General features: G+C 44.2%; 1 protein-coding gene and 1 pseudogene across 2 annotated transcripts in view; both read right to left on the reverse strand.

Annotated features, from left to right (window-relative positions):
- Positions 1-257: 257 nt before the first annotated feature.
- Positions 258-21877, reverse strand: part of TFAP2B (transcription factor AP-2 beta) — a 57618-nt gene continuing 35998 nt past the window's right edge. For both annotated transcript variants that reach the window (XM_066638012.1, XM_066638013.1), the window contains 2 exons: positions 12844-12985; positions 258-558 (listed from right to left, as the gene is read on the reverse strand). In XM_066638012.1, coding sequence (XP_066494109.1) covers positions 258-558; positions 12844-12985 — 443 coding nt within the window. The remainder of the gene's footprint in view (positions 559-12843; positions 12986-21877) is intronic.
- Positions 15493-15612, reverse strand: LOC136637647 (5S ribosomal RNA; annotated as a pseudogene).

Raw genomic sequence — 21877 nt, forward strand, 5'->3', positions numbered from 1 at the left:
AAGTGGCAACTCCTGGAAGTTGTCTTCAAAAGTTCCATTGTCAAAGCCATTGAGCCACTGTTCCTGTTCCATTGTGCGCCTCTGACCTTATTTTCTTTTTTAAACAACATCTTTGTGACCTACCTAGTATAATTCTTCCAAAGCCCAATCCAATATTTTTAAAGCTAAACTTAAAATGTTTTTTTAAAAGATTTCTCTCTCTCTCTTTCTCTCTCTGCTTTCTTTTCTTCCTAATTTCATTAGCTTCCTTTTTTTTTTCATTTTCTGTGCTTCTCTTCTTTGTCTCCAGTTTTACTACCTGGTCCTTCCCCAGAAGTGTGCCTGTTGGCAGAGTTGTTGTTCAAGAACATCTTGTCCATGCCTTTGAGAGCTTCTGTCAGGTAGTTCTGGAGAGCAGTCAGGGCAGCGCATATGGCTGGAGACCCAAAGCCGTGGGTGATGAGACTGAAGTGAGTCAAGCAGCTCTGAATCCCTGGTTCCAAAATGGGGCTGGGCCTGCTATTGCCAATGGGTGTCCTGTCCTGGGCCAACAGATCTGTAAATTCTTTACAAAGTTGCCTATAGAAAAGGATGACACAAAGCAGATGACAAGAGCAGAGGTTGGTCAGGATCAAACAGATCAAGCGTGATCAAAACTATTAACATTATTAACTATACAAGTATGTATCATGTTTTAAACATTACTACTGGTAGTAATACTTCCAGCACTTATGAGATTTGTCCTTAGAATTATATTACTTACCTCATTTGCTTCCTTCCTTACCAGTCTAAAGAGCTCAGGGTATTGAGATTATTCTAGTTGATCCCCACAATAATCCTGTGAGATGGATTAGTCACACTCTCCGAAACTTGCCCAAATGAGCTTCATGGCAGAGCAGGGATGTGAACTAAGATATCTCCAGTCCAACACATTGTCTACTACAATAGATTACCTCTTCTCCACTAGAACAGCCCCACCAAGGGCTATTGGTGAACTGAACTTCCCAGATGCAGAAGCTATGAAGACACCTATGTATTACGATATACCCCTTTGATAAACCCAGAAGGATTTACATGTTTGTATAACATTTTTTTTGGTTTTTGATGTGATCACATTGTTATTGTATATGTTACTGCCATTTTCCTCATGAACTTAAACTTTTACATTTGAGCATTTTCCAGAGCTTCCTGTGAACTCCAATGGACCCAACACAGCTTATGCCTGAGTGAGGTTCCACATTCACATCTATGAAGGAAGCATATTTAGGTGCATGACCCTTGGGAACCATGTGTGTACTATACACAGAAGCCTTGCTACAATTAGAAGGAACCGAACATCCAGAAAAAAAGAAGTAAATACATATAGTCAAATAGTTTTCTTCAAATATCACCAATCACCCACACAACAGTCCTCTCCTCCACCTCCTCCTTCATCAACCTGTTCAATCTGCACTGCAGTGTGCCACAAGTAGAAGGACAGTGCAGTAAATGCTTCTAAAGATAACTCAAGAAAAACCTAGCTATATTTTGAAATCACTATGTTTCTTATGCATACTGAGTTGAACTATATAAGATATTTGTAGGATTCTAACTTACTGAAGAGTCTAACCAAGAAAAAAAAATTGGGGGGGGGGGGGAGGAAGTATGTTTGGGAGTCTATTACATTGCCAGCGATGGTTACTGAACTACAGTGGAGTTAATATAGTCTCATGTAATTGTTTCACCAAAAGAAAAAAGTTTTTTGGGGCAGTTGATCAAAATCTGCTACATGCCATCAGGGGACCATGCCACTATAGTTTTCATTTTCAAATTCTAAGACATAAAATTACCCAAAGTTACCTAAGACATCCATAACCCAGGAAGGCATTTTGATTCTAGCTGTAGGCCACTGCCTTACCTGGGTCAAGTTTTCTCAAATTCTACCATAGTGAACTTCCCTCATTCAAGAAAAGCATGGCTTAGAATTCCTCAAGCGCAACCAAATCAAGCAAATATAATGTTGATTTTTTTTTTCAAGTGACAAAGGAGAGAAAATACATTGAAACAAGGTAACACATGCACAAACAAAACAGCAACAAAAGAGAGAAGGAAGTAAAGTATATATACGTGATATATGAAACTACAAAAATTCCCAGCAATCTATATTATTCTAGCCTGCTATAGTATATAAACCGTACTCCATAAACCACACATATATTATACACAGTGGCATAGCTAAGGGGGCGCAGGGGGTAGCAGTTGCACTGAGCATCAAGCTTTAGGGGGGCAACAAGTTGAGTTTGACACTAGTGACCAAAACTGTGAAAATCTTGGCATGTATGAGTAATACCATCATGTTATATATCAATGGAAAGGTAATTTTATGCTGAATGCAATGAAACAAACTGCATTGGAATATCTTTATTCTATCTGAAGTTATGGCCAGTTAACCATAAATTGAAAACACAACTGCCTTATGGAACAAAAAGTGGATTTCTTCTCAAAACTGACCTATGAAACTGATTGTTCTGAGAGGCAATGAAATGTTATTATGTTATTGACATGTTGCAATGACATGTTATCATGATACAGCATGAAACCACTAAGGTGTTAATATCAGTCAGCTCTCATTTCCATATATCATAATACATTTACCCCTGCTAACTGGATAAAAAGGCACTTTTTCAAGTGATGCCTCTCTTATATTTAGCAAGGAGAGAATAACCATCCCTTTTCACCCCAGCATAGCGACTCTGACTGATAAGGGGCATACTTTTTATTTATTCACTTAATTAAATTTGATTTTGTCTGGGGGAGGGGGGCTACAAATCTTTTTTGACTGCAGGTAGCAGATAGATGCCTTAGCTATGGCACTGACTGAGGGGAGGCAGCAAAACAAGTGGGTGGCGAGCTGCTGAAGGGAGGTGGTGGGTTCCTCCCAATTTTCACTTTTTAAAAAACCCTGGTGTGATGTCACTTTCTGTTGCGACAGCACTTCTGGGGCAACATTTTGAGCTTGGCACTGGGCTACACGATCATTAGCTACGCCACTGACTATACATATAAAGCTAAGAAACACTTCCAAATACCCAAAAATATGTCTCTTTGCAATAGTCTTCGGCAAGCCATTCATTTAAATGTAACGAACTCAAGCAGCAAAGACGTGACTGAGGGCTCTCATTCAAGTGTCAAGACATGGAGAGAAAGGGAGAGGCAAACAGGCCTGGCTCATCCATGAGGCTTGCTGAAACTGTTGCTTCAGGCAGCACACTGGCAAGGGGCCACTCACCTCCTTTTCCCCACTTTGCCCCTATTGTCTCAACTTTCTGAGCTGGAAAAGAAAGAGGGCAAACGGAGTGGAAGTGGGAAGGAGGGGAGAGCTGTGAACCAGCTCTTCTCCGTTTCACACTTCCTCTGCCACTCCGTCCCTGTCTTCCTTTTCCAATCCATGCTGGCACTTAGCCAGGAAAGGTGGGGGGCAACATGTCACAGGCCACTTCAGGTGTTGGGAGATCTTGGGCCAGCTCTGGAGCCAACATACTCAACAGTTACTTCAAATTGGATAGGGTTACTACCAGGCTGTTGTAGGCCAACTTGCTACTGGGAAGGTATAGCTGGGTTCCAACACAGAACTTAAGCACTGTGGGTCGGGGGGGGGGGAAATGGGTGTTCAAGGTGGCACATTCCTCAGCCAACCAGTTTACTTCTCCTTCCTGCACCATCAAATAAACTTCTTTTCTTCTCTTGTGGAAAGGGAGGGGAGATCTTGGCCCTACAGAGCAGAAAGTTACCTGTTCCTTCTTGCTTTCATGCTCTAATGTTCTGTTCTTACAGAAAGGATATGTGCCTACACAGGTCTGGTTGGAAGGGTGGTGGGGTTTTTTGTCTAACACATCCCTGCTCCGTTTGTACCCTCAACATTCTGTGGCTCAGTTGCTCTCAAAGTTCTGTAGGTCCTGTAAGCTCACAGGTTCACATCAGGGCACCTAGGAGGGTGTAAATTTGTTACTTTTTAATTTAGAGACAAATACTTTTGCCAAAGGAATCTGTCAAGTAACCAGAAACTACAACCCTGTGAAAGTGAAAGTTGCTTTGTTTCACTTCCAAAATGATAGGTACTCAACTACCCAATTAAAGGAACTATTATATTTTTCCCTAGTGAAGAGTATTTAAATAACTAAGGGCGCAATCCTAACCCCTTATGTCAGTGCTTCCCAGCACTGGCATAGCATCGCAAAAGGAACATGTGCTGCGTCCTGCAGTTGGGTGTCACTCATGGAGGCCTCCTCAAAGTAAGGGAATGTTTGTTCCCTTACCTCAGGGTTATGTTGTTCTTATGTCAGTGCTGGAAAGCACTGATATAAGGGGTTAGGATTGCGCCCTAAATCTCCCACCTGCAGTCTGAAGAATTCTACTAACCACCCAGTCTTACCTAAATTCTTGCATGCAATGCAGTGGCACCAGTGCAGCTTCCTCTGCACCCTGTGGGACATTTTCGGCTGCTGGACATCAGTCCCCTTTCCTCAGGGTAAGCCCCAGCAACCACTATGGAGCAAGTCAGACTTGGGGCTAGTTCAATCACTGGCACAAGTGTGTATTGCTTCATGCAGGCGGATCAGGTCCAGGAAGGGGATTTGGATTGCATGTCACTGCTGATCCCGCCCCCCTCCTAGGGGACAGAGATTCACCCATCCCCTGTCCCATCTCCTCCCCATTATGTTCCATCCCTCCCTGCCGTGTTTCACCCCCTGCACCAGGCTTACATTCTCCAACAAGACTCCCAACATGTGCAGGGAAGGCTCTGACCTTCCTGTCGGCTGCTTGTGTTGCCACAAAGCTTTGTACAGTTGTTTTGCAGCAGTCTGTGGTAGCAGAACGCTGGTACTAGCATTACTGTTAGATAGGATTGGGTCAATAGATGCATTTCTGCAGAGTAGCTCCTAGACCTAGCACAAACAACAAGTGAGGCAGAAAGCATGTATCTGGATTGTACCACCTACAGCTGCAGGTGTGGCTCCAGGACAGTTTAATGTTCCTCCATACTTCCCTCTCCCAAATTCTTCATGTACAAATTTGGATATCAGGAAGAAGGTGTTCAACACAGCCTCCTCTGACATGCTAATAGGAACGTTTTGCAAGCTGTGTCGTGTGGGACAGTCCAGACAGAATTATTGTCTGTGAGAACTGAACTTAAGCCTCAGGTTTGTCCACATGTTGTTCTCTCTCACTGGTGGCAGTTATAGAGGATGAAAGGTAGTATTCTCTATCCAGAAATAATTGCATAAGCAAGGCAGTATGGGGTTCTTTACACTAAATATTATTCAGCAGTACCATGAGATTTCTAAAAAAAATTACAATGGAGGCAGGAAGTTGTAACAGACATGCCTCTAAGTGCAGCATTCCAGACCTGGGATCAAAGAAACACAAGAGGAAGCAGCCTTCAGAACAGTAGAAAGACTAACCCAGGGCATTCATGTTGTCTTACAAATCCTTTAGATGCGGCCTAGCTCAGTAGTTTCCCCATTACGTGTGCTGTCATGACAGTGAAAAAAAGGGCAGGTGGCGCACTGATGCACACACAGAGTTCTCTCAAGTTTTCCATGCCACCGAAAATTGAGAACTTGTAGACACTGATCCTATCAGGTGTACCACCAGCACTGCAGCTTCTCCACTGGCTCCAGGCATCATAAAATTGCCGTAACACGCTCTGGCACTGGCGGGGAGCCCGCTGTGCTGGGCCTCAGCACCAGGAAGGTGTTTTGCAGAAGCAGCCATCGGTAAGGGCTCCTGCTGACCAACAGTGAGGCTTTGGGGGGCAGGGGGAGAGCGGGAGAAGGCGGAGCTGAGTGGAGGGAGGGTGGACCTAGGGGAGGATTGGGCAGGGAGGAATGGTGGCAGAGTCTGCTGTGAACATAAGAACAGCCCCACTGGATCAGGCCATAGGCCCATCTAGTCCAGCTTCCTGTATCTCACAGCGGCCCACCAAATGCCCCAGGGAGCACACCAGATCACAAGAGACCTCATCCTGTGAATTCTGTCTCCTCCCACAACTGAAAGCCCAACATGGGCCTCCTCAGTTCTGCCTCCTCTAAACAGCAGGTGCAGATCCGAGGAGACCCACTGACACTAACAGAGCTCAACATGGGCTAACATTTTTCCCCTCACCCTTCGGTGAGTGCCCTGATCCCGCAGGATACAGTGGCGGCCATTTTGGTGTTGATGTTCAGTGTGGTGCTGGGGCGGCTTATGATTGGGCTGCCCAAATCCTTAACTTTAATAATTTAGCGCTTTTTTTTTCTTTTTGAATGAAGGAAGAACACATACAATTCTGGCTCATGCAATCTGATACACCAGATATATATGCTAAAAAAAAAAAATCTGAAGTTTTTATTGTTGCATTTATTTTTTATTATAATTTTTGCAACCTGTGGCCCAGACAATCTACATACAGAAAGTGAGATGTTCAGAGTCACTGCCAAACTTTGGGCACACCTCAAAATGCATGTGCCCTATCAAATGAAGGAATACTATCAAATGAAGGAATCAAATGAAGGAATAATCACTTCCTTCAGGACACTATCAAATGAAGGAATAATCTATGCTCAAACCTCTCATTTAGAAGGCATAAAACCAAGTCTGACCCTGCCACACAGGCACCCCACGCACTGGCTTGGGGCAGTAATTATTCTGCACAATTATGATGCCAGAGTTGTACTCTAGGATGCTAGAGTTGTACTCTAGGGTGCACTGCAACATTGCACATGCAACACTGCAACATTGCACATGATAATGTGGTGTAGTAGAAGGTATTGGTTTTGCATGTGGAAATCCCAAATCCTTAGCCATAAAGCCTTTGGCGTGGCCTTGGGCAGATCATTTTCTCCCAAAAGATAGTTGCAAGGACATTGTCTATGTAAACAGCCTTTAGGTTCTTGGGTTCACCTCCAGGCATAATGCACAACAAAGGAGCCATTTCTGCATAGGTGTATATAGATCTGTCTTTCCTTCCTCTCTTTTTCTCCCTCCCTCCCCCCCTTTTCTCTATTTTCTCAGAAAACTAAACAGAAAATTGAATGGTTTTGCCAATACTGGTGCCAACCATAGCCATCTCAGGACCCAATCCTATCCAATTTGCCAGCCCTAGTGCTGCCGCAATGCAGCCCCAAGGTAAGGGAACAAATGTTCCTATACCTTAGAGGAGGTAAATGTTCCTATGCACAGAGGAGGCCTCTGTGACTGCCTCCCCACCACAGGATGCAGTGCACGCCCCATTGGCACAGATGGACTGGCGCTGGTAAATGGGATAGGATTGGGCCCTCAGGCAAGTATATCACCCAGTTATGGCTCCAGATGTTAACAATGAAGACCAATGCTATAAGAAGGGGAGAAAATACACTGGATTGAAGCAAGGCAACCTCCTCCTATGGTTTCAAGCCATAGGGATATTTTCACCATCTCTGAGTCACACAAATCTGGGAAAACAATTAAGCCTGAGTGATAATAAACTTTTAGAATCAAGCAGCAAGGTCTGACCTCTAGAATGTAATGATAGGGAGTGGCCCTATCAAGATATGGCAGGAGCAAAAGTGAGTACCACGTAGCCTAAAGGCTTCCTGATCTAATCAGCCTGTAAGCTTTTGAGCTTTTGCCATGGCAAGAAACCTTTCAAATGTCAGTCTGTTTTTGCAAAACTAGGAGAGTCAGCATTCAACAAAGACTGAATTCAGGATTATAATCTCCCAAACCATTATACACCCATTATACAGGGGTGCAAATTGTTTTGCAAAATTTTGGCATCATGAGAAGGACAAGTCTGTTTCCCGCTTTCTGAAGCAAACTTAGCTGCCAAGCCTAGCCTTTTAGGCTCCAGAGGCTAGAGAGGCACATGGTGGTGGTACTGGTGTGTTTTAATCCTACCCTTCATAGACACCACTATTTGGCCACCTTGGGGGAATGAAAAAGGAACACTAAACATTCTTGCTAGTCAGCAAGCAAAGATTCACAGCACAATCCTATTCATGTCTACTCAGAAGTAAGTCCCGCTTTAGTCAATAAGGTTTACTCCTAGGAAAGTGTGCATAGGATTTCAGCCTTAGTCACTTGCATATGATAAGGACCACTGTTTAATAGCTGCAGTGGGGCAAAGTTGAAAACAAGTAGGAGAAATTATTCTAATTTTTTAAATACAGTACATTCTACCAAAATATGCTTCCTAAAGACCATTGATTATAGCAGACTAATAGAGGCACTCCACAGACTAGAGAGAAAGGCATTTTTGTCCAGAGTTCACAACAAGGAAATCAATATAAATTGTAGCAAGATCAGCCCAAAAATGATGTTAGGTACATAGTCATATTACAATATGGTTGTCCAGTGACAATGTCCTGAAACTGAAGACAGGTTAAATGTTTTAGATGATGAAGTTTAAAGTCTTGTCCGTGTGTATTAACCATTAGAAAGTCTGAAGAAATGGAAACTTTGAATTTGAAGGCCTAATGATGAGTTAAATGTTTTCATCTTCGAAAAGCAAAGGAGGGGGTCTGTGAGCAATTAATGTTCTGGTACATTAATATCTTTTGACCCTGCGGAAAAGGGCAATCAAATTCCAATCACGTCTAAAAAACATCTGGACAAATTTGAGCAAATGATTTTTCAGCCATCCATATATTTCTTTAAATTACGCTGTCAACGGAGCCAGCCACATCCTAGGGCACGAAATAAATGAGATCTGTTTGGGGCTTGCCTGTGAGATAGAACGTGTGGGAAAACAGGCAGCCTACACTACCAAAGGCCTAAGCCTGCCATAAAACACCAAACAGTATGGCACAGGAGCCAAAGGGAGGCATAAATCAAACAAATAGAAAAGCTATTGTAAAAAGTTTCAATGAGCTAGAGAGACATCTAAATATAGCAGCAGATTTAATATTCCCGCCTGCTGCCCCCCAGCTGCTGCTGTAAAAGTGTCAGATCTATGGATGATTAACAGTAAACATTGGAAGGCATGGGATGAAATTTATTTTTTGTCATCTTGGATGGATAGCCAAGAATCCTGCTATCCACTCCGCCTTTCCCAGTGACAGGGAGCTGGAGCCAAGGTCACCCTTCACAAAGGCGGGCACGCAGTCAGAGCGGGCAGTCATGTTACACCAAGTGATACAACCAGTTTGGCATAACATTAATGTGACAGAGCACATCCAAGTTATAGCATGGTATGACAATTTTGCAATTAATCCATCACAACCACAAGTTTGGGACACATTTTGTCCCAAGCATACTGCACCAAAACTTAGCATCCAGGCTTAGCCTCTTGCAGTGTCAAGAAATGCCCCCGACAGCACCAGGGGTGCTTATTGCCTGTGGGCTTTCTAAAGCAGTTGCTGTAGATGTGCCATGTTATCAAAATGCCATACTACATAAACTAGGAAACTTATGCTTAATGCTGACATTTGGCACCATTTTGTGCTGTATACACTTCATCTATTCATAGCTCTGGCAAAGTTTTGATGCAGGAAGTATGTGGGCAGGGCTAATTGTGAGTTTCTTTCAAGCACATCAGCCAGATAGATCAGTCACATTCAGCTGTCATTGGCCTTCCCCACAGATGTAAGTAAGAACAACAGCCATGGTGAAGCATCTAGCTGCAAACTATTGTGGAAACTCCATCAGGCAATTGTCTTTTTGCCTCCAGTGTTGAAAAGGCCAAGGCAAACTTACTTATAATCCCTTGACTGTGGCTGTGACACTCAACAGTCCAGATCTACTTTATTCACATTTTCACAATTCCACTTTGGTTGTACAAATGGATTCGTGCATGTAGCAAACCACCCACCAGCTTAAACTGTGGGTGAACTTACACCATCAAATAGAAAGGGGGGAAAAGCAGGAATACACAACATCACAAAGAATTACTGTATTCTTTGGCCAGAGATGCCACACAATGCAAAGACAATGAGGGAAACAGAAACCTGCACACAGGCCAAAGTAATTCCATTAGCTAATGTCAGGATGACATCTAAGAAACACTGGCATCTTATCCAGTGACTGTTGCTGATGTCTCTTCTGTATTATTATTTCTTTTAGCTTGTGAGCCCTTTGGAGACAGGGAACCATTCGATTTATTTTACTATGTAAACCACTGTGTGAACTACTCCTCTTGAAAAGTGGTATACTACTACTACTATTACTACTACTACTACTACGATGATGATTTAATAATAATAATAGTAATGCCATCACTGTGGAGAGCTGGTACCAATTGCTGTTCTTGATACCCAATTAGATGGATCAAAAGTCTGACTTTGTATAAAACAGTTTCTGGCTTTAATAACACAGGCCAACACACATTTTGCTTCCTTAAACGTTACACCAATTCCTGTGTATATTTGGGGTGCCAATTCCAAAAACGGCATCCGTTTTGCCCTATCACGTCTAGTTTTGGAGATACAGTATAGCCTCTTTAGTGAATGGTTCAAGCAGCTTCCTCATGAGGAAGCCTACACCATGGCTCCACATGCAACCTCCCCACCTCTCAGAAGGCCTTCCAGACACTTCTGAAAGGTACTTCTGGTTTTCTGAAAATCCACAAAGAAAAGCAAAAAAAAAAAAATTGAAAACTCTCAGGTGCCAGGCCCATACTGCCCAGGCTTGCTCTTATGGTTGACTGGAGTGGATCTGTTTTGGAAAAGAATATACAGTGGGCACAGCGGTATCCACTCAGGAACCCTCCACATACTGAATTCTGCAGATAATGAAATCTGCAGGAGGGAGGGATTGCATCGACAAACCCACGCGCAGCCTCCCTGCATCTCAGAAGGCCTCCTGGCTGTTTCTGAAAGGCACTTCTGGTTTGCCCAAAAAACAAAGGGTGCTTTTCAGAAGCCTCTGGGAAGCACTTCTGGTTGCGTCCAGGAGGTCTCTGAGGCCCTCTAGCAATAGGCTCAGCATCCACAGATATTCAAATCTAAGGATGCGGAGCCTGTGGATAAAGAGGAGCCACTGCAAACATTTTGTATTTCAGCTAGAATGCTCAGAATAGGAGAAAAATATCTGCAAAGCAGTCACAATATTTGCAGCTGAAGGACTGCTTGTTCTCTCTTTCTCTCTCTGCCTCTCTCTGCAAATGCTGACTTTGCTCAATTTATCCAACAGGGGGGAACAAGGTGTGTGGTGGCAGGCAGAGATGGATGGATGGGAGAAAGAAAGGAGCAAAAGAGCTGACATGAAATTATACTACTACGGGACTCAGCAGGTTGGTCCAAATGAATTGGTGGGCTAGATGCGGCCGCAGACCATAGTTTGGGGGCCTCTGGTCTATAAGGAATCAGAATACCAAAGTGTATCTACATTGTTACAGAAAACCTTGAAACTCACTACATAACATATACGCATTAACTTCTTCTGGACCTAACAATGTAGAGCCCTGAACAAAGCCTAGATTTGCCCTCATGCTGGTACAAGTTTAGTTCTGGAATTAACATGTTTAGGCCCCTACATTTCACCAGTCCTTTAGTGCACAGAGACTCAGCCACAACAGTTGAAGAATGACTCCTAGCCTCCCAGGTACTACAGTTCTGAAATGCTTTATTCTTCAAACTCCTTCAGCTCATTGCAAAGTCAATATAGGATAGCAATCACTTTTTTCCCCCAGTATAAGGAGTGCATTGTGGATATTCCCAAAGCACCATTTGAAAGCACATGACAAAGTTCTAGTTCTGAGGCTAAGTAGATCTGGCTTGTAAACTTCTGGACAGAAAATCTCTAGAGAACCATACACAAGCTACCGCAGATATTCACCTATAAGTCGACCCCACAGATAAGTCGAGGGCAGGTTTTGAGCCAACAATCATGGAATTTTCTATGACCCTCGGATAAGTCGGGGGTTAAACTTAGAGGGTTGTCTGACTATAGTTTTGTCTGATTTTACCCCAGGCCAGATCCTGAAAAATAACCTACCACTAATTGTTAACTAAGAACTGTAGCCTCTAATTTTTTAAAAACATAGTAAAAGATCATAAGATACATTTTTATTCTTTTTAAATTCTGGTCTTCACCACCTTTTTGTAAACACTATCAGAGTAAGTGCACTGTAAACAACATATCAGTAAATCAGTGGTTCCCAACCTGGTATTCATGTACTCCCAAGGACACTCAACAGGACCTTTAGGGGTACTTGAAAAAGAATGGAATAATGGTAGAAAAAGGCAGGTCATGCTCCAGAATGCCTTGCAAGGACCAGCAAGGCACGAAGGGAGGTAGCTAGTTGGCTTTGAAAGCCCCACCAAATTGAAAGCCCCACCAAATTGAAAGCCCCACTGATTGACCTGGAGATAAGGTGAAGTGAGAATTGGAGCTTGATTACTTGGCAAAAATTTCATGTACTATACCTGAGTATCTACGGTATGTAAATTTTGAGCTCTTTGAAGAGAAGCTATGTCTAAAGAAATAATCCAGCACTAGTTCAATCTGCCCCAGCCATTTGAAGACTAAAGATGTGAATCTGTTAATCTTAAAACTATGCCAAGAGGATGGAATCCACAGTAAAAAGAAAAATAAGTTGTGACAACATAGGCTACTCTTCTGTGCCTGCAAAACGAAACCTGCTAATATGTCAACGTTCTGCAACATCACCACACTTCAGGGCCAGCATACTATAAGCACAATTTAGGGCGCAATCCTAACCCTAACAGTGCTTTCCAGCTCTGGCATAGCGGTGCCAATGGGCCGTGTGCTGCATCCTGCAGTTGGGTGTCACTCACGGAGGCCTCCTCAAAGTAAGGGAATCTTTGTTTCCTTACCTCGGAGCTTCATTGCCCTTATGTCAGTGCTGGAAAGCACTGACATAAGGGGTTAGGATTGCTCCCTTAATTTAAGATTTTTACTACTCACTTTGTGGCAAGCAGCATATTCTTCCTTGAGTGGAGATCAGTGGGGTCTGTGTGCTGTCTGTTCAGGTACTCAGAAACAGCTTTTGCTGGGAACTCAGTTTCACAGATGTATCCAAAATCTCGAGCTAAATGAACAGCTTCTCCTGGGGAAAAATGAACAACTTTTATCAGCATTGTAGGTTAGCACAATCCATCTCAGTCAAAGTTAGTACAGGCATTAATTGAGATTGACTTATGGACAGATTTTTCATGTCAATAACTAACTCTTCTGTATGGGAGCTCCCATTCACCATCTCCAGATGTACTTGAACAATGTCTCATTAATTCAGGGGTGTTCTGTCATTTGCAGATGTCCTACATCTTATTTATTTAAAAGATGTATACCCCACCTTGTCTATCGAAAGGGAAATGCCCAAAGTGGCTTCCTCTTAAATGTTGTATTAGGCTCTCTATGAGAGTCATGAATGTTGCCTTAAAGCTCATGAACCACATCCCCAAGGGAAGGGAATATGGGAAGGTGGAAGGTATGCATCTTTCTGGCTGGCTGTGGTGTGGATGAAGAATCTCTTGCCCCTTCGAGGATGGGACTGAGGAGGAGAGATTGAGAAGAGAGATGGGCAACTGGTTGCTGTTGGATCTGTCTTGTGTGTGATTATTTTGGCCTATTCATTCTTGTTGTAGCCAAGGAGGCTGCAATCCTATAGACTTTTCTGGGAGTAAGCCCTGTTGACCAACGGGACCTCCTTCTGGGTAGCCATGCATAGGAGTGTGCAAAATCCTCTTTTGTGCAAATGTTCCAAAGTAAGTCACAGTAACATTCTGTAACAGCTATAAAGCAAGTCAATGGGATTTCTGACCCTTGTAAGTCCCAAAGTATACTAAAAGCAACATCTTATTTCAGGTATATGGAAATACCTGCAAGTTTTTTTTTCTTTTCATTTCTGGAGGCATAAATCTGAGTTGAGGTCCCATGAGAAAGATTTCACAAAAACCACATTCTTTTTTTTTTATCACTGGTCCTCAGCAGGTTTAACATAAACAACTTTGAAGAAATGCAAAACATCCCGTTCATCAGAAACATAAAGGAATTTGAGTGTTATTGGAAACAGACTAGGGAATAAAAAGATGAGATGCAAGCATTGGAATTAAATGGACCACCATTTTATTACACTGCAGCTATGATAAAACAACACTGTCTACCTACCCTAAATTTCACAATGAAAATATGGTGAAATCCCTTTTTCCTCATATTTGGGCATGGTCAATTCTCATTCCAAACTGAAAGCAGTTAACCTACTGCTCTCACTTCATCATCAATTGCCCCACACCTCACAGTGTAATGAGGAAGACCATGGCTAATTTCATCCATCCTTTGCACTAGTCAGCTAACTCTGAATGGGCAAACCTGGAATGCCCCAAGAGAAATCTTGTCCCATTTCTCAAACCTAAACAACCCAAAAGGTTGGTCTGAGAAACACGCACACCTCTTTAGTTTTTGGTAAATGCCTCAAAGTTCTTGCTTTACCTACACTGTTGTGATCTCTTCCAATTGTGACATAAAGGGAACAATAATTATCAGAGGGTGGTGATGGGATGGGCAAAACGGGTCAGAGTGGAGGCAGGGAGAAGGTGGCAACAGCTGGAAAAGTTTTTGGAACCCAGGTCTACTGGGCTTCCCAATGTAGAACCCAGATCTACCCACCCATGCAGCATCAGCAGCTAGATAGTAATATGAAAAACCAAACACACTCCGAAGCCTCTCTAAAATCTTTTAAATATAGAAAATTGTTGCAAAAAATTAACATCGTCATATTTAGGCTCATTCTAGAATAGAAAGTGCCCTGTGCACATCAAAATGTACTTCTGCAGCAGCTGTAGTCCCGCAGCAGGGTCCCTGAGCTCCTGTTCACTCCTCCATGATCAAGTAGAAACACAAGCCAAAAGGCTACTGTAGCAGGGCTGTTTCCTCCCAGATTTAACACTGTGTTAAGGAGTATCATGCATTACTCAGCCCAGCGTATACGGCTTGCAGCAGCAAGCCACACATGCCCACGGTTGTGACCCCAGCATCCTGTACAGGCAGCAAGTCCAAGTGAGATTGGGAAATATAAGATCCCAGGAAATTTCTGGGCCTCCTCCTTTGGCTCCTGGGCCCACTTTTTGACCCTGGGCCCAGGTACAAATTACCCCCTGCACCGCCACTCATGGGCCCTGCCCATCACTGGCGGGCCTGGCTATGGGGCAAATGGGGCAAAAGCCCCAGGTCCTATGCAATGTGCCAAAATAACTCTGATCCCATTTTGAATTGAACTTTAATGGAGCCAGTCTTGGGGAGGGTGAAAAGAAGGGTGAGTGACTCAGCCAATTCCCACCTCTTCCTTTCATTCCGGTCTTCACACCGTTAACATTCTCCAATTCTGTCTCCTGTGGAAAAGAAATGGGTGCCATTTTGTTCCAGACACATTCAACATGGCCCTGTAAGTGTCAGGCATAACATGGCTCCTGGCAGGATCCAAAAGTGTGAAGCCTGGCTATCTGGATGAAAATGTTATGAATGTCAGCTACCAGTGCAAAATTTAATCAAAGAGCAGAAGTTTTTAATTCACATTTGGTTGGTTGGCAACCTTCAGTCTCAAAAGACTACGGTATAAGCCTACAGCACCTGGTATTCCCAAGCGGTCTCCCATCCAAGTACTAACCAGGCCTGACCCTGCTTAGCTTCCAAGATCAGATGAGATCGGGCATGTGCAGGGTAACAGTTGCTGCAATTCTAGGGTTGTATTAATTGCTATCTTAAACATACTATAGCGGTGGTTCTCAAACTTTTTAGCACCGGACCCACTTTTCAGAATGAGAATCTGTTGGGACCCACCATGACCAGTTAAGAACATAAGAACAGCCCCGCTGGATCAGGCCCATCTAGTCCAGCTTCCTGTATTTCACAGCGGCCCACCAAATGCCCCAGGGAGCATACAAGACAACAAGAGACCTGCATCCTGGTGCTCTCCCCTGCTTCTCAGCAACTGGAGCAGGATCCCATTGCATCAAGTTACATGATGAGATGCAGGTAGTGAGAATTAGGATCCTGGAATCTTCACATAGCCAAAGTTCAGCAGCATATAGCAAGACAAGGCTTCATTGTGAGCCTCATAACACATTTGAACCCTCAGTGTTGAACAATACGAAGCACAAACAAGAGAGCATCTCTAAACATACACAGAAAAAGCATATACATGTCCCTTTTTGCATTAGAAGTGGTTTTGGACATCTTGCTACTATGCAGAAATGAATGCATTTTCCACACTTCCAGTCCCTCTGCAGTTGTCTTTTCAACATTTGCCACTCTCCTGCTCTGCAAATGTCTTTATATCAGGAGCTTGTGCATGTCCTAACCGGAGGAGAAGCAATGGCTCAATTTCTGTTGCAACGTAGTAATGCAAAGTTTCCATTTCTTTGCAGCAGAAGTCTAAAACCACCTTGTGTTATCACTGCCCAGTTCTACACTTCAGGTTTTAAGAGGGCAAGTTTCCAAGTGACAGGCTGAGCTTCCCAAGCAGGCTTGAGTCCCTAACAGCTCAATGTTCTGCAACAATTGACCAGATAAAGGCAATGTTCGAATATCACACATGGGCATATTTGATTATAATATGTACAATCCTTAAGAACCAGGAGGGAGTGCCATTTTATTGGTTATGCAAGTTGAATATTTTTGCATGACAGAGAAGGGATTTTTTCCCACTCCATTGACTGTAGTGAATTCAACACAGAGATTCAGGCTGTAACCCTGCACACAACTAGACTTCATTTTAGCATGGGTAGTTCCTACATTTGCTTACATTTCTCCCTTATCGTCCTCAGTTTTTCCATTCCTTCCCTTTCTGCTACGTGTTACCTTACCGCTCTCTTCCCTGTTTCTGTTGCCTTCCTCCACTGTCAACATTTACATTGTAATCTGAATCAGACCCATCTTTCTTTGCTTGTGTTACACTGGAAAATTATCACATACCTCAATAGTACCATATCTAACCACAAATAAATTGCACTGAAGTCAATCCCATTAGGCACCCTATGTCACTGAAAATAAGATGCCTGACATTTGTATAACTACTTCAAAAAAATGTGACATGAAGGCTTCAATCTTGTACACCCTTACTTGAGAAGAGCAAGTCATGCTGTGCCTCAGAGGCCTTCCTTGAGAGTTATGGGATTTAAGGGAAGACAGCTATCCTAACTTTCAAATGCCTGCCCCTTTTCAGGTTTCTTCCCTTCAGTGTCAATCTACTGATAACACACTGGTGTTTAAACCCAGAGGAGGAGAAACAAAGTCAACCCAGTGCTCTAGAGATTCCGTCTGTCTCAGTCATCCACAATGTAGCACTAAACCCTTATAAGCCACACTGGAGGAACTTTGAAGAGGGTGGGTGGAACTTTTTTAACCTCCCAAAACAAACACGGCTCATGATTCTAATGTCTCATTTTGAAAGGGAAGAGAAATGGGACAGAATGACACCTACACCATGGAGGTTTCGTTTCCCTTAAGTTACTTATAAGAAGAGATACCAGCCTACCTAACCTTTGAGAATCTTAGACAATTATGAATGAAACATGTTTTGCCATTGGCAGGTAATGGGGGAGGGATCTTGTCTATTGTACTGCATGGTATTCTAGATGGAGCTGAAGCAGGATGCAATTCCTATCAGATAAGTTCAAATTTAGTTATTTAAAAGCTAAATGGAGATTTGCACAGATAGGATTTTAACATGTACTACAATATATACATTTCCATTAATGTCAGTAAGACAATTGTGTTTCCCTGTAACCTCTGAAGTTCTGTAGATTTAGATAACAGCCCACAGCTAAAGTCAGCAGCAAAATTTCAATGATTTTAAAGGCTTAGAGTTGCATTCTTACATCTCCATCTGTTGCTGTTACCCTTGGGGGCTAGGGATAAGAATAGGCCCTCAGTTTGGCTGTACTTGTCGTGAGAGGCGACTAAACAGCCACCGGGTAGATGGGACTCGTCAGCCTGGGAAGGCAGCTCATCTGAGAGAAGGAAAACTCTGACCCCAAACCTCCACTGCCTTGTGGCTACATCCAGTTAGGGAAAAGGCTTCAGGAGTCAACCTCGAGGCAAAATCCGGAGCCGGAGTCCCTGAGGCAGTTCATGGCTGAACACAGTCACGTTCTGGCAACTCCTGCGATGCCGCTGGAACCAACCATATTGGCTTCTGCCTTTCCATTGGGCCATTTCAGCGATGTGGAGAGGGGGGATTTGCTGCATGGGTAACCTCCAGATATGGAGGATGGGTCTATCCTCCATATCTACTTTACCCAGGCTTTGTGCACTGGAGAGGACACTCTGTTCCAGAACTACCATTCAGAGCGTGACACCATAGTCTTCCGAGACTGAAGGATGCCAACAACCATCTGTTGCTGGAAATAAATCTCAGTGTTTCAACTGACATACTTCTCTAATGCACTTGTAATGTTAACCCTCAACACAATATCAATAACTGAAAAACAATTATATTCATCTTCATCATAAAGGGCTTTCGGTCTCCATCTTCCTCCACAACCAACTCATCTTTATGGATGTAGGACTGAATAAAGAGATGAGACAGCAACATTGGAATGAAACTGGGTCACCATTCTATTAACTATTTAAGTGGATCTCCAACAGTTTACATCCTCCTGCCAAACATAACTTACAGTGCAGGTGCTCTGGGGTAAAGGATCATGGAGCATGTTCTCCCCTTACCCTTTCTGAACAAGATTCACCCTGGCTCCAAGCCAGAAGCAATTAACCACTGCTCCTATTTCTCCCTTGCCTTACACCTAAATCCTGTGAGGAGGGAAGCCAAACCTGAGTTCCAACCCCCAAACCAGCAAGCTCTGAGTAGATGTGTCAAAGGGGCCCCTAAGGGTGTACTGAGCACCCTCTGAAACTAGTCTGAGGAATGCCCCTCCACCTTTTATTTGATTCTAGGATGCTTACCAAACCTCCTTTACTGATGTCATTGCCTGCACTGTCTCTGCCAGTTGTCACTAAAATGGGTAAGGGGACCTATTCAAGAGCACCGCTGGTTATTTATACTGCTCCTTGACCAACAGTGCAGACCAACTCCTTGGTGGGGGAAGGGAAAGCTACTGCCTCAAAGCCAATGTGAGTTTAGTGGGGAAACTTTCCTACTTGTCACTGCCTTCCAGGAAGGATGAGTTGGTGCCATGAGGAATTCAAGCTGAGTTGGGGGGGGGGGCAGGTTGACAAGTCTTTCTGTTTCCTTTTGGCCCAAACAGCCGACTTGACATGCTCCTCATTGCCTGACCACAAACCCATCCTTTCAATCTGCCACTTAGCAGCTGCCAAGGCAAGACTGCTATTTTTTAAAACCTCCGCCAACAAGGACAGCCACAGATAATTTGCAATGGCAGTCTTCCTTTCATTTCCTTTCTTTTTGAAACCACATTCCAAAATATCACCAGTTTTCATTAAACATGAAACCAACAGCACTGTCCTCATTCAAAGCAAACAACAAAAGACCCACAAAAAACCCACACTTCAGAACCAGGACATTATGTGAGGTCCTACAGATCCCGGCAAATTACTAAAGTCAGAACCTTGCCAAGCCATGAGCAAAGGCCATCTGGCACTATGCTTTTCCTCAAGTACTGTGGACATCTGACTATTACTTCATGAGAAAGCATCCCTTTGTAGTTCATCTGTCTACACCCAATTGTATTCTACTTTAATTAGTACATAGTATTCTTACGTATTTTATTTTAATTTCATGCTACTTCCAACTTGCTTAGGGTAACTCAGGGGTCAGCAAGCTGCGGCTCTAGAGCCGCATGTGGCTCTTTCAGCCGTCTGCTGCAGCTCCTCCCGGTGAAAGTGACAAAGGGGGTAACAGGAGGCACCTGTGTTTGGGAGGGCAGGCTGCTTCCCTCCACCCTCTGAGCTCACTGCCCTCCTCTCCCTTCACCCCCACCTGCCCCACATTGGTTTTCCTTTTCAGTTTTGCCCACTCTGCAGGCTTAAGGTCCCTGTTTTTCCCTTCCCCAACTCTCCAGCAGGCTCAGCCAATCAGCATCCAGCAGGCTCCTGGCTTTTTCTGTTGGAATGGCTCAGGGTCCTTCACTGGCAGACAGACCAGCCAATCCTGAGCCACCCTCCTCCTCAGCCATTGCAGCCCGCCTTTCCCTGAGCAGGTCCCCACTCAGTGCAAGGAGAGGCTTTTCCTCCACAGCTGAGGAGACATCCTGTGTGTCTACTCAGTTGCAAGCCCCATTACATCGGATGAAGCTTACTTCCAGGAAAGGGTGCCTGGGATGGCAGCCTTGGAGCCCGTGGGAGCCCACGCAGGTCTGTTTGAGAGTAAGCCCCGATGTAGTCCCTGGGCTACACCCAGGAAGGTGTGGAGGGCTGTAGCCGCAGCCTCCTCCTGTGCAGGTCTACTCACAAGTAAGCTGTAGTCAGTGGGGCTTCCTCCCAGGAAGGTGTGGAGAGGACTGCAACCTGAGAGCTCCAACCAACTTGTCTGCTCAGAAGTCCCATTGTAGTCAATGGGGCTTACTCCCAGGATTGTGTGGAGAGAGTTGCAACCTGAGTGAGGGAGGGCAGGCAGGGCAGAAGCTGGCCTGTGGCTGCCCCCCCCCCTTCTTCTCTTCCCCAGCTCTGGAGTCTGTGTCCTTCCTTCCTTCCAGCAGGGTGCCTCTGGAAGGTGGGGGGAGTTCTTTAGTATCCATGTAAGATAAGCAGATGTCATAACTGCCAAATGTATTGGAATCCTGGAAGATCTGGTGAGGAGGTAGATGTGGTGTCAGCAGTGGCCCCTTTAAGGGTAAGGCCTGGGCATCCAGCAAAGTGTGCTGCCCAGCTGCAGCCACTTGAAGGCAATAGGGCCCTCAGGGATAAAAGGAGCACCTGAGGCAGGAAGAGGGGTGTGGGTTGGAGAAGGAGTGCAGGTTGGAGAGGAGACTGACTGGGCTTATTGACTTTGACACTCTGACTGACTTTGGAATCTGACCTTGAACTGTGACTTGGCTTATTGACTTTGGACTCTGCCCTGGATACTCTGACTGACTTCGTGACTAATGGGCTGCTGGAGACACTGGAGTTTGAAGTGTGGCTGCTATGCCCAAGACCTGCTGAGGACCAAGGGTCTGCTGTAGTGGCAGGAGGCTGCTGGCAGGAGAGAGGACCTCTGCAGGTTGAACAGGTGAGCTACCCTGGAGGTGGGGTCCAGCAGGACTGCAGGGCAGAACCAGGGTCATTTGTTGGGGGAAAGAAGGGGAGCTAATTTGCTTAAAGTGGGCATAATTCTCCAGGCAGAGAATGGCCTTGGAATCAGGTAAAACACCATAGAGGACCAGGAGTCTGAAAACACAGGACAAGAATGTATGACAAAACTAACTAAAAGCTACAAGAGGGGGCTACATTATAAAAATGGGACCGATAAGAGCATAAAGGTAAAAAAAACTATATATGCAGTGTTATCTTCATTTTGGATGTCAAAAGGGTTTTGTGGCTCCCGAGGTTTTTTTCCTCTGGAAAACGGGTCCAAATGGCTCTTTGAGTGTTCAAGGTTGCCGACCCCTGGGGTAACTCATAACATTCTACCTGCCTAATTTTATCCTCATAGCTACCTTGCAAGATGGAGATATTCTGATTAGCAAAGGATCACCAGTGAGCTTCATGCCTTGATAAGCATTTGAACCAAGCTCTCCCCAACTCTGTTCTGATACTGCAGCCCTAGCACTGGCTCCCCTATGATGTGTGGGTTTCTGCGGCATCAATAAGTCCCATATGAATGTATTTCTAATTGTATGTATTTGCTAAAATGTATTTTCTAAAAGTAGTCAGTGACTCATGAGGAAGCTGCTTGAACCATTCACTAATGAGGCTATACCGTGTCTCCAAAACTAGATGTGATAGGGCAGAACGGATGCCATTTTTGAAATTGGCACCCCAAATTCATATCAAACCACCATAATTCTGGGAAAAACTTTTCTGACCCTCAATTTTGTAGGCCTGT

The sequence above is a fragment of the Tiliqua scincoides genome, chromosome 1, assembly GCF_035046505.1.
Source record: "Tiliqua scincoides isolate rTilSci1 chromosome 1, rTilSci1.hap2, whole genome shotgun sequence".
NCBI lineage: Eukaryota > Metazoa > Chordata > Lepidosauria > Squamata > Scincidae > Tiliqua > Tiliqua scincoides.